Source organism: Tauraco erythrolophus, chromosome 2 (assembly GCF_009769465.1).
Source record: "Tauraco erythrolophus isolate bTauEry1 chromosome 2, bTauEry1.pri, whole genome shotgun sequence".
Classification (NCBI taxonomy): domain Eukaryota; kingdom Metazoa; phylum Chordata; class Aves; order Musophagiformes; family Musophagidae; genus Tauraco; species Tauraco erythrolophus.
Genome location: NC_141466.1, coordinates 66,260,350 through 66,273,712, shown reverse-complemented (window position 1 = coordinate 66,273,712; position 13,363 = coordinate 66,260,350). Strand labels below are relative to the sequence as shown.

Here is a 13,363-nt window from a genome sequence, read left to right as displayed (position 1 = left end):
TCGCTTACCCATTTGAGTAATATCCATGAGTGAAATGCAGTCCTGTACCAGGAAGTCAAAAGCCTAGTTCACTCTGTCCCTGTCGAAGAACTCATAATGCACATGCTGTCCATAAGACCGAGTTGAACTGCTTGTCCTTTGAGAGTCCCAGTGCTGACATCACAGATTGAGTCATTAAGGTACCACTTTTCCATGGAAATACACACTCTGCCCATTTCAAATCTAGGTGGAAATATAATGTTCTCTTCAAAAACATAAAATGTTTGAATATGAGCGACTTATTTTTTCTTAAAACCTAAAGCTTTCCAGATTTCATAGGAAGGGGGACTGCTGCTGTTTGTCAGCAGGCTTATCTTTGGTGATCAGGAGGTGAAAATGCAATAGAAAAGCAATCATAATGTAGACAACAAAAAGCTGGCTTTGATTTAGCAATATCTAGTAATGAAATGACTGTACAAGACAGCTCTCTGAGTAAATAGGATTTCTTCTAGACTAGTCTTTGCAACTAGTATTTTCAACGTGCCAATTTCTAATTAAATACAGTTTGGGTGTCTTCTTGGCTTGCACTTGTACTTTTTGATTGCACTGTAGATCTGTTGTGGCTGCATGCATTTGGGTGATTGATTCCAGCCTGGGAAAAAACTCATCTCACTGTTATTAAGTGGTCAGAAGTTTTTGTTCAGAAATAGTTGTTTTTTTAGTTGTCAGCCTGAGAAACTAATCTGAGTACTTTCCTTCTTACACACCATCACCAGCAATTATAAGCCAGCAAAGCTGCTTCTTCAGTTACATCCGGAGTGGTCCTGCCTGCAGGACAGGTAACCTTGATGATGGATGCGCAGCAGTACCTGATCTATTGAGTTTAAAAAAGTAATTTAAAAAGTCTTGTAGTGAAAAACTGTTTTAATAAAGCTTTTTGTGTGTGTGTGAAACACTAAAGAGATTCATAACAGTGCTGTTTCCTAGTATTTTGTATTAAGAACAATAAATAACTTGAATAGCAAAACTTGCCACTTTCTGTTAAGTGTTTTGTAATGACTTGAAAATTTTTCAAGAAGTTTCTATCCGGTGAAGCAGTTGGCCATATTTATTTAGATTTATCAGCTTCCGTTTCAGAAGCCAAGAGTGAGCCTGAGGATGGCATTGAGGTTCCTTAGTTGGATTCTCCTGTGGCCTAAGAAGGGCTTGCTGAAGTCCTGAGTCTTCCTTTTCGTCACATCACTGCTTCTGACCATTATCCCTGAAGGCTGGAAGGCAGCTAAAGGTCTGCCTGGAAAAAGGAGGGTGAAACCAGGGAGAAATGCCATGCTTGCAGAGGACAGGTGAAACGGGGCAGCGTAACAGCCCAGGCTATCTGGAGGAGGCCATAAAACAGAGCACCCATGTTTGCAGCTTCCCGAGGCCCTCAGCAGCAGTGCTTGCCTGCGGCTGCCCCGTCCCTAAGCAGGACAGCCCCAGAGGCCGCTGTCCCTCAGTCCAGTGTCACCTCCCCGTGCTGCAGATGGCAGAGCCGAGGCAGGTGTCCTGTGCCATGGGACAGCTGCAGATGGAGGGTGGGGATCGCATCAGATGGCGACAGGCGGGAGGTGCTCTTCACCTGAGGCGCTGAGGGAGCCTCAATCAGGTCTGTGCCTCGCTGGGGCCCTGCCCGCCGCCAGCCCGCACCTCAGGTTCTCCCGCCTCGCCGGGAGGCTGGCTCCGGCGGGGCCGGAGAGAGCCATCGGGTGGGGACCGTCCCCCGTCCGCCGGCGGCGACTAGCCTCGCACCCCGCCGGGCCGGGCCCATCACCGGCCGCCGCGGCTCCGCACGCCCCACCCCGCCCTCACACTGCTTCCCCACGCTGCCCAATAGCCGACAAGCCCTGCAGGCGAGCCCCGCCCCGTGCGGCCGCGCTAGCCAATGGGGGCTAAGCGGGCGCGGAGGGCTCGCCCCTCACCCCGCCTCCCGGCCGCTCTGCTGCCGCGCCGCCGGCGTGGAGCGCTCCACCCGGGGCGAGGGCCGCTCCAGCGGGCTCTGCGCTGAGCCCTCCGGCTCCAGCGTGCCCCGGCCATAACCCTCCTCTCTGTGGCGATTCCGAGCAGTCTCGGTTTAGCAGGAGCGGGCCGATGTGTTGGCCCGCTCCGCCCCTCGTGTTCCCCCTTCCCCCCCCGCGAGGGTCGAAATGGACTCGACCACCCGGGCAGCCGCGTAACGGTTCCCCGCGGGTCACGTGAGCGGCGCGTGCCTTATGAGGGCGGGGAGGCGGCCGTTGGGCTTCGAGCCGATGGCGAAGGTGGAGGTGGAAGGATGAACCGCGGGTCTGGAATGGTCCGCTCGGGAGCCGCCGTGGCCCTGCGGGTCTGCGCGGTGGGCCTGCGCCCCGAGGTGCCCGTCGTGCGGCTGTGGGGGCTGCTGGGTGAGCGCAGTGCCGACTACGTCCGTCTCCACCGTGAGATCCAGGTGGCAGCGGGGCCGCGCTTGGCGGCCGCTCCGAATCCCGGTGAGCCGGCGGCTGATGGGGCTGAGCTGCGCACTGGAGACCTGGGCCTGGTGGAGGTGGTTGGGCTCTGGTACCGCTGCTGTGTGGTGAGTCGCCGTGGCCAGGGCTACCGTGTGTTCCTGCTTGACAAGGGCTGCACGGTGGTGACATCTGCCTATTACCTAGCGCGAGGCTGCAAGGAGCTTTTCCACCTGCCTCCAGAGGTGCTGGGCTGCATTGTGGCTGATGTCATGCCTTCTGGAGGTGTTGGCATGGAAGCCTGTGGGGATGTACCAGTCTCTGCCTGGACAGTGGAGGCTATGGAGTTCCTCAGCTACCTGCATGGCAAGGAGGTATCTGGTGTGGTGCAGGAGGTGATGACACCGCAGCTCATAGTGCTTGAGCTGCCCCAGCTCACGGCCCAGATGTGTCACCTGGGTCTGGCCAAGCAGGTTACTCACAGTTGGTTCCACCAGATGCTCAGGTGCTACCTAACCTATGGCCGCTCAGGGACCCAGCTCAAGCTGCAGCCTCCAGCATGTTCCCTCATAACTTCTGCAGTGCCACAGCCTCTCCATGTTTCGTTCCCATGTCAGCCTGCGTCACCTGCCTTGGATTACTTCTACCCACAGCTTCAGCTGGGTGTGACAGAGCCTGTCCTAGTGACCCATGTCTCTGACCCACATCACATCTACTGCCAGCTGCAGAGCCTGTCCCAGGAGATCCGTTGCCTTTCTGATACCATGCGCCATGCTTGCGACTGGTGGGAGCGGGATTTATTACCCAAGGTGGGCTCACCTTGTGCTGCCCGGGGCATAGATGGCCAGTGGTACCGTGCACTCCTGCTGGAGCTTATTGCTGAGGAGCAGGACCAGCAAGTGGCTCTGGTCATCTTTGTGGACTATGGCAGGAAGGAGACTGTGACCAGAGCTAACCTGCGCTGTTTACCTGTCGAGTGTTTTCGCATGCCTGTGGTGACTTACCCCTGTGCTCTTCAGGGTATCTCAGATGGGGGTTGTGGCTGGTCCCCATTGCAGATCAGTGAGCTGAAAGCACTGGTGCTAGGCAAAGGAGTGAGTGCTCACATCGAGGCCTTTAACTCCTTCGAGCATATCTATTATGTGAGCCTGTTTGGGGAAAATGGCGTCAACTTGAACTGCCTTTTTGGGGTGCAGGCTTGCAGCCTGGTGAGCAGCTATACACAGGTCAGCCAAACTGAGGCTCGAGAGCAGCTGGAAGTAGAAGAATCCTCAGCTGAAGAACGGGAACTGCTACTAGGAGCACCTAGCAGAGATTTGGCCTCTGCTCCTGTAGGTGGTCTGCATCTGAAGTTGGGTGTGCTCCAAGATGTGCAGGTCTTACACGTCCGAGACCCATCCGAGTTCTGGCTGCAGCTCCATGAGCATCGCTGGCTCTTCAGGCAGCTGAGGCAGAGCATGTGGAATTTTTACTCCCATGTCACGAAGCTGGATGATGCTGGGTGGGACCTACAGCCTGGATCCCTTTGTTGTGCCAGTGGGAAAGAGGGTGCCTTTTACCGAGCGGTGATCACCAGGGTAGCGGACAATTGGGTGGAAATACACCTGGTGGACAGAGGCAATACAGAAACTGTAGATTGGTGTGTGGTAAAGGAGCTGATCCCTCGGTTCAGGGAACTACCTGCTTTAGCTCTGAAGTGTTGTTTGGCAGGTGTCTCTCCTCTGAGAGGGAGTTGGAGTGAATCATCTGTGTCTGCCTTCAGAGAGATGGTATTGAACAAGGGACTAAAGGTTCATTTTTTGAGTGTGCAGGGTGACAAATACATGGTTGACATTTTTGACCAGTCGCAATTAGGAGAGAAAAGTGTAAGTGAACTTATGGCCCAGAGAGGGTATGCTGAATACCAGAGGTGTGAATTTCCTGAGACTCTCCAGAAATTGTCTGATAATGCTGTGAGCCGTGCCTCTGGGGAAGAAAACCAAATAAACGCAGAGAAGAGGCTCAGAGAAGAATCTGATCTAAAGAGAAGCGATAGAGCACTTAATCCTTACATGGCTGAGATGGTTAGAGAGCGCCCTGTTGCAGGCATTGACAATTCTAAAAGTAGTGAATTTCTTCCTGCTCAGAAGTGTGAGAGCAAGGAAAACCTGCCTGTCTCCTGGAGACAGAATTATGTGGAAATGAAGCCAAGTTCCTTTTACAGAGGTCAATTAGAAGTGGGAAGTACAGTTAATGTAGTTGTGTCATACGTTAAAAATCCTAGTGATTTTTGGTGTCAGTTAAATAGAAATTGCCATGACCTTCAGGTATTAATGGCAGAAATTCAGGAGTATTGTAAAAATGCATCCCATCCACATGCTTGGCCAAATTCTGTATGTTTAGCCCAGTATTCAGAGGATGAAAAATGGTACAGGGCTTTAATTGTTAGTGAAGTTCCTTCTGCAGAAAAAGTAGAAGTCATGTACGTTGACTATGGCAACAGGGAGTTGGTCTCTCTAACAAACCTCCGCTTAATTAATGAACGCTTTCTTAAGTTAGAGGCTCAGGCTTTCAGGTGCAGCCTCTACAACTTAATTCAACCAAATGGTCAGGATCCTCTTGCTTGGGATGAAGCAGCAGTTCAGGCTTTTCAGGAGTTTGTCAGTACTTCCTCCTTTCAGTTTGAACTGAAGTGTACAATATTTGCCTTGGCTTCGAGTAACAATAAGGAGCTATTTAACATTGTAGATTTAATGACACCTTTTCAGAGTGCTTGCCAGTTTCTGACCAAGAGAGGTGTGGCCAGAGCTTTATCGCCTCAAAAGACTCTGGTATCTTCAGTCCAGCTTCATTCTTACTATTATTCTATGCATGGTGTCAAAGTTGGGAGTGAGGAAGATGTTTATATTACACATGTTGAGGATCCATGGACGTTCTACTGCCAACTTGAAAGATGTGCAGATGTCTTAGCACAGCTTACCGATAACATCAGTCGCCTAAGGGAAACAATGACCAGCTTAGAAACCTCGCAAAGGTCTGGGAACTTGTGTCTAGCAAAGTATACTGACAATTACTGGTACAGGGGAGTGATTATGAAAACAAAACCTAATATAGAAGTCTTCTTTGTGGATTTTGGGAACACAGAGACAATAGAGAAAGATCATCTGCTTCCTCTACCCAGCGATGCTTATGACATCTTGCTTTTGCCAATGCAGGCCATAAAGTGTTCCTTATCTGATATATCTAATGTTCCCAAAGAAGCTACAATGTGGTTTAAGCAAGCTGTCCTAGAAAGGCAGTTAAAAGCGATAGTAGTAGCAAAGGAGTCTGATGGTAAACTGTTGATGGAGTTGTTTGATGGTAATACTCAAATTAATGCAAAACTGAAGGAGGAGTTCGGATTAATAAACAACACAGGGCTGTGTAGGCGTGTAGAAAATGAAACTTTATGCTCTAGAAATACAGATGTGAGTGGGAGCAATGAGACTGCAGAGTCCCCTTTAAATGCAGGTAGGACTCTTGAAAGAAAAAAATGCAGATCTGAAGCCCAGGGAGGAGGGAGGAGTAGCAAATTGCACTTGAAAGAAGATGCAAACCTTTCCCAGCCTGCTAGGACGGGAGATGTGGCAGCTGGATTACTAGAATCTGATGAAATGCTTAGCAGTAAGAAGAGTGCTTTTTTGTTAAATAAAGTGGAGGAATCATCTCTGCTCTGTGTCCAGACAGACACACAGCCAGATATTAAATCTGGTGCTGAAGGCAGGTGTACAGCACTTCAAAGTGTATCCGATCTGCTGCAACAGAAAATAGTGCCAGCTCTTAAAGTGTTAGTGTATGTGTCTCATGTAAACGATCCGTCGGATTTTTATGTTCAACTAGGAAGCGACGAGGCTCAGCTTAACAGCATTTCAGAAACCTTAAACAATAGGACACAGGCAAAGAATCCTTGTGGACAGGTCTTCCAAGCAGGAGACTTAATCAGTGCTGTTTACTCAGAAGACAGCCTATGGTATCGAGCTGTAGTAAAAGAGAAGACTTCTGACAACTTGATAAGTATACAATATATTGATTATGGTAATACTTCAGTAATTAATGTTGATCAAGCACGCAGACTCCCTGAAGACTTGTCATCTATTCCAGCACTAAGCATTCACTGCTTCCTAGGTGGATTTAAATGCAAAAAAAATACAGACTGGGCAGAGAAAACAGTGCTTTGCTTCACCAAGAGAGCAAGTGGAGTTCTGCTAACTTGTGAATTTGTAGAGAAGGTTGAGGATAAATGGGAAGTTATTCTCAGTGACCATCAAGGGGTAGTAACAGTGGAATTAGCTGATGAGAATCTTGCAAGTAGGGAAAGATCTTGTTCAACAGAAATACTGGGTGGAAGAGAGAACAGTGACATGAAAACTGCGCGTGCACCTTTGTCTCCTCAGGCACAAAATGAAATTTCCTGTATAGGTGATTGTAAATCATTTATCTGGAAGTTTCCAAAGGCAGGTCAGACTGTAAAAATTTGTATCACAGTGGTAACTGGTCCAGAATACTTTTGGAGCCACGGTGCCGATACAGAAGACATGAACTACATAGAGGAAAAAATAGAGGAAGCGGAAAAACTTGGACTAAACTCTTTGAACAATTGCAGATCTTGTATTAAAAGTGGTGATATTTGTCTAGCAAAATATAGTCAAGATGGAAAGTTCTACAGAGCTAAAGTCAGCAGCATAAAAGGTGACAATGTAGTTGTTAGACATGTGGATTATGGAAGTGAGGAAGCTGTTAGCTTGGAGATGGTCAGACAAATTCCATCTGAATTGCTCAAAATACCTAATCAAGCATTTGCTTGCTGTCTGTCAGGCTTCAGTTCCTCAGAGGGCTCATGGCTTAGTGAAGCAAAAGAGAAGTTTTATGATATGACTGAGGACCTCTTATTAGAAGCTGAAGTAATAGAAACTCGGGAAGATAAAGCTTCTGAGGTCCCTCTGTCTGTTGTCAAGCTGGAAGCTTCTGGCAAGAGTATTAATGAAGAGATGAAGTCTTTTTGGAAGGCTAATAACGAAACCAGTGATCACGCTTTCTCAAACCTTGAGAACCCCTTAAAGGAAAATGGGTATTCAAACAATGATGTTGGTCTTTGTCCTAAAAGAGAAACTACTGGTGTTTGTGGATTAGCTCAAGAAGAAAGTGAAAGTGCTTTTCTTTGTTCTGAACCTTTCCTGGGTGTAACTTGTGGGTGCTCAAATACTGTAGAAGCAAATGTGTCAGAGGGAGCTCTTGGGTATATGTCTGGGAAGGCTGAGGGATGTGAAACAGCTGAGCATCAGAGCAACTTTGATGAAGAGATACCTCCAGCTCAAGGAGAGAGCAATAACATTGTATTACTAGAACCAATGAGAAGCTGCAGTCTTCCTATTTGGGGGAGTGAAATGAAAGCTGCAGAACAAGAGTTATCTGAATTACCATTGCGAGAGGGTGCTGAGCTGAAAGCAGAACTGACAAGCAGTGCTTCAGCAGCCAGTCTTTTCCTAGGAAACAAACAAGAAGAACTGCAAAGATTGCCAGTGCTCCAGGTACAGTCTTCCTCCGGTGATGAAACGGGGACACTGGTAGAACTGGATCAATTCCAATTACCCTCTTTGTATGATGATCTCCAAGAGTTAATACTGGAGCTAGAGGCAGTTTCGGTGCAGCCTTCCTTTGCTGAAGAAACAAAGGAAGCTCTGGAAACAGAGTCACTTGACATGCAGACCGCTTTGGGCAGTGAAGCAAGAGAGAACGTGTTGGAATGGGAATCATTTGAGCTGCCAGTTGTGAGTGAGGAGATGGGGGAGTTGGCAGCTCTAAAACTTACTGAAATCTTACCATCACTTAATGAGGGAGAGAACTTGGTGCCTTCACTTAGCGATGGAGAGAAGACAGAGCTGATTCCATCTGATGTTCAGCTTTCTTTGGGAGAGGAGGCAAAGGAACTGGAATTGAATTTGTCTGCAATTCATAAAGCAGAAGCTATACAGGAAGATTGGATGGAAGTAGGGCCTCCTCCCCATAGGCTGTCTTCATCTGGTGGTAGACCTGAGAAACAACTGGACCTGAAGACCCATGACATGCTGTCAATACTAGATGCTGAAATTGAGCAGCTTCTGGAACTAGTGCTGCCTGATGTGAAGCCATCTCAGGAAGATGGGGAGGAGGCCTTGTTAGGGTTGGAGCATGCTGCACTGCCAAGTTCTGCAAATAGTGGAAGTCAGTTTTCATGCCTTACAAAAGACTTAACGAATCAGAGGCCTGTTTACACTGTAAAATCATCTGACTGCAAAGTTGAGAAACGTAAGGAGTGGCAGAAGGAGGAAGATGACTGTTATGTGGAAGAATGGATGAAACAAGACTTGACTGACTCATTGAAAGAATGTGGAAATACGCACGTGCAGTTGTCAGCACGTAAGCCTGGGAAGGAAGAAGTAGGAAAAAAGCAAAATGAGAACTTGGCTGACTGCGGTGCAGGTACAGTATCTGATTTTAAGATTTTTAAAGGGTTAAATAATCAAAATGTTGGGCACATCCAAACAGGAGAACAGCTTTCCTGTAGATACCTAATTTATATTCTGTTATAAGTTACTATGTTAGTGTTAATGTCAGTATGCTTGGATGGGTTAAGGACATCAGACTAAGCGTAGTGTCTTGTGGATAATGTGACCATCTAACAGCAACTAATCTTTCTTTGAGAGGTTGATGGTTTTATGATTGGAAATCTCTTTCTGAACATGAAATGCATTTTTGAGACTGTTCAGGATAACAAATTTTTAACTTTCAAATATTAAGTAAAAGTAGTTTGGAGAGGAGTAGGGGAGTATGGGAGCAGGATTGCGAGACATGAGGTTTTTTGGAGGGGTTTTCGTGGTGGGTTTGGTGCGTTCAGTTTTTTCTTCCTCCTTCATTGATATGTCATAATTTTTGTAGAGTGCAATGAATATACTTGTAATCTGAAGGGCTTTGCTGTTGGTTCCAAATGTGCGGTGTGGACCTCTCTAAAATGGTGTGAGGCTCGCATTTTGGAGGTATCTGAAAAAGGTACCAGGGTAAGTATGGTTTGAGTACTCTTTCTACATTCTTAAGATCTGATCCTTCTGTTGGCTTCCTCCAAGCTTTGAATATTTTACAGAATTTAAGATTTATTATTGCAAAGGCTGATTCTGGACTTACAGACTACATAGACAGCAGTGTCTCAAACTGTGTGGATGCTATGTGTCAACACTTGAGATTCCTTTCACGCTTACTCCCCTGCATTGACGGGAAGGCTGAAGGATCTGGCTCGTTTGAGATACATGCTTGTGTGTGTGTGTGTGGTTCTATCTGGCCTGCAAGTTAATGTTCTGCTATGGAGCTGTGTTACCATTAAATGCTCTTGAAACTTGCTATGATTTTACTGATGTCTTGAGGGATTAGTGCTAGAACAGTAGAAACTTGAGAAGAAACTTAAATTACGCTGTAATTAGAAATGAATACACAACTATTCCTCCATCAGTGAAATGTGTATTGAATTAGTGGCTGGTGGGAGTTAACTTTAACAGTAGATTATAATTTAATGGGTTGCCTTGTTTTACTGCTGTTTAAGCTATGAGATAAATGGGCAGTCTTCCTCCAGCTCAAGGGGAGTGCGTGTGTATGTACACATATGCACAGACATTATAATACATAAAGGGGCATTTAAGTTGTAATTTAAGGTTGCAAATCTGAAAGATCACTTCATAAAAGTAAATTTTCAGAAGATTGAATGCCTGAGATCATGGAAGCCAGCTCTTTTGCTAGTAGATACCTTAGGTATCTAAAGCCAACCTCAGCTGTATTCAGATGAGTTTTAGTGTCAGGTGTGTCGTGATATCTCTATTCATTGGTTTCCTACTGGTTCTGATCTAGTAGGTGTTTTCCAGCCTTCCTCTCTCACCATACTTGGGTTAGAAGCCCAGGAGAGCCTTGAACAGATTCAGTATTGATATTCAGCTTTGTTAGAGGTTAACTTCTCTTTCTTGCAAGGTCCAGTTTGAAAGCCCTTCTCAAAGGCAGGGAGTCCTCAATTGTGTTTTCCTACTACTATGTCTTATTTGCTGAGTGTATTATCAGGATCCGCTGCTGTGCTAGATGTGACTTGGCTTTGTCTGTGCAGGTCTTGAATCTCTCCAGTGGAAATGAGGAGATTGTGGATCCTGAGAATGTCTGGAACGGTATTCCTGACAAGGCTCGCAGATCATCTGAGGTGTGGTGGTGTGGTAGTGGACTAGGCAGGACAGTACTGATTTTCAGAAGGGGCACTCTGAGTTTAGTTGTGATTCTTTCTGTGTCACCATGAGAATAAAGCAAAATAACATTAATCTAAATCCGTACATGCATGCCAACTGCTAGAAGCACAGTGTTTTTCTTTAAGGCATGGTATTTCCTTCCTTCTCCAATAGATCTCTGTGGACACTACAGAAGTCTGTAGAAATCTATTATATAACTGATATAATTTGTGTAAACTGTCAGCCATTTGGCCTGAGAACTGTGAATTCAGTCTGGAAATAGATTAATGCAAACAGCTTGAAGGAAGAAATGTTAATGGAAGACTATTGTTAGTCAAGAACTGTAGAACGATGCTGATGATATGTAGCTTTGGCAGATCATGCTAGTAGAGCATGTAACTAACTGGTAAATCATGAAAAATACTTCTGTTAGGAAGCAATTAGGAAATGATAATAAGGTTTTCAGCAGTGTTCTTCATGAAGTACAAACGAATGAAAAACTCAAATCTGGAACCCAAAACTCAGGCTGTCAGCCGTGCTACTGATGATGATAGCAGAATGAATTTCCAGTTCATTCTTCACATGCAGTTTTTGCATCAAAATGAAAAGTGGGCAAAAGACTTGCAGAGAGCTTTATAAGGGGGGGAAACAGTGGTAAATAAGACTCCAGCTGTGCTGATGTAAAAGGCTAATCTAGTATTAAAGGAAGCACCTCAATGGAAAACTATCTTGGCAGCAGTGCAAGCTTCCTAACTGAATCCTCTTTTGTTTAGGCAATAACCCCTGCAACAGAAAACTTGGAGTCCTTACCAGAGGAGTCCTTGCTTCAAGGTAGGAGTACCTTAAACCTCCCAAAGGGATTGTGTACTTGGTGTTTAGATGCTTTCTAATTTTCTAGAAAATACTTTATTTTAGGAAATAGTTGAAACACTTTTTTTGAGGTTATGCCTTTACTCTAATAGTGTTGTAATTTTCTGGGTAGCATTAGCTTACGTACTGTCAGTTTAATGGTGAATACATGCAATAAAAGCTGTTACTCTGTCTTGATTAGAAATTGATTTAGTATTTATTTATTCAACCTAGTGGATTAAGCCTCTTGGACAAGCTGGGGAGGTACACCCAAGTTACAGATTCTGGGAGGGTTTTGAGTGTCAGCCACCAGCATGCTACGCTTGCTCAGATTTCTGAGGCAAGGTGGGCAACTGCTGGGCAAACTCTACTGAGCATTGTAATCTGGGATTTGAATGCCCCAATCCCTTAATAGATATTGGTCTATGAATCTAAACTGATAATAATACCATTTTAGTTGTTGTAAGGATAACTTGATTCTGTATTTGATGAGTGGTTGCCTGATGGAGACTGAACTAAGCTTAAGTAGAGATAGCATTTGTGTTTTCAGTGATTTAATTTGTAATTGTATTTCAGTACAGTTGTACTGAAAGCTAACTGGTTTATGGGTAACAAATGATGAAGCCTACTACAGAGATGTGGTTACCTGTTGGGCAACTAAGTAGTTAAAAGAACTTGATTAAAATGTTAAAGTGGTGAAATCTACAAATCCTCCCTCAACTGCATCACTCAAATGCAGGATTATTATTGATCTTGCCGTTTCTGGTTTTGATATTACTTTTGCAGTTTTTGCCACTCATTTCAGGGTTTTCCCCCCTCTTTGGTTGCTAATTATTATTGTCCAAATTTGCCCACTGTCTGTGTTCTTGAATACTTTGCATAGTATTGGTATACACACTCTCTCAGCAAGAGCACTGAAAACGTGAGCTAAGGTCATGCAGCCACGTGGCACAGAGCTGGATATAGCTGCACACTGGCTGGAAAGGCAGTTTGAGTAGGTGGTTCCCAATCCACAAGATTAAAAAAACTCCTGCAATGGGTTAGGCTACACCTGCTGAGGGATGAAGTGGCTTGAACTCGTAACTGAAATCTGGGAGCACTGCTTGCTTCATCTGCCTGTGCAGTTCCGTTGTTTCAACTGTCTTGTCCTTATACAATAACTTTATGCAAGTGTAGTCTCTTAATATGGTCCAATATGTTGATGACATTTAGTCTGAATCTTTGTAGAGCTATGACTTTATTAATGTATTTATATATGTTTAGAGAAACATCTTGATGACTCTAATTTGTTTTTATTCCCTGTAGAAAAGCAAATGGGCTGCTATTCAGATTTAGCTGAAGATCCTCATGTCCTCCAACATTCCTGAAACCAAGCAACACATTCACCATATGAAACTGGACAAGCACCTGTGTATGCAAACATTCCCAGGAAAATGTGTTCTCAGGGGGAAAAGCAAAAAACCAAACAGCCGCAAGCAAAGCACCAAGTGTTTCTTCTACCTAACTGAGCAAATGCCTGTTGCTACCATCCTTTTCTGTCAAGGAATAATGCTTGTTGGTAGACTGCTGTTGTCAGCTTTGCTTCTTGTATTGTGCTTTCTTTATTAAAATAAGAATTTGCCTCTTGACTGTGAGTCCTTACAGAAGGTGTATGCACACTAACTTGTATCTAGCTGTTGGTGGGTGGTTCTGGAACAAAGGTTTCTTTTGAGTTGCTGTTTAGGCTACTGTGTGTGCAACACAGTACTGCTTTCTGATGGTTGCTTTTTGAAAAGTTGCATTGTTAAGTGTTTCTTTCCCCCCCCCCTCCTAAGAAAAGTTGAGGGT

The 13,363-nt window shown here is 45.3% G+C and overlaps 1 protein-coding gene across 1 annotated transcript; it reads left to right on the top strand.

Moving 5' to 3' along the window:
- Positions 1–2,287: 2,287 nt before the first annotated feature.
- Positions 2,288–13,000, top strand: TDRD6 (tudor domain containing 6). Its single transcript, XM_009978555.2, has 5 exons — positions 2,288–8,915; positions 9,372–9,490; positions 10,576–10,665; positions 11,461–11,518; positions 12,842–13,000. Exons 1-5 carry the CDS (start codon positions 2,288–2,290, stop codon positions 12,901–12,903), a joined length of 6,957 nt encoding a protein of 2,318 aa, XP_009976857.2. The 3' UTR covers positions 12,904–13,000.
- Positions 13,001–13,363: the final 363 nt, after the last annotated feature.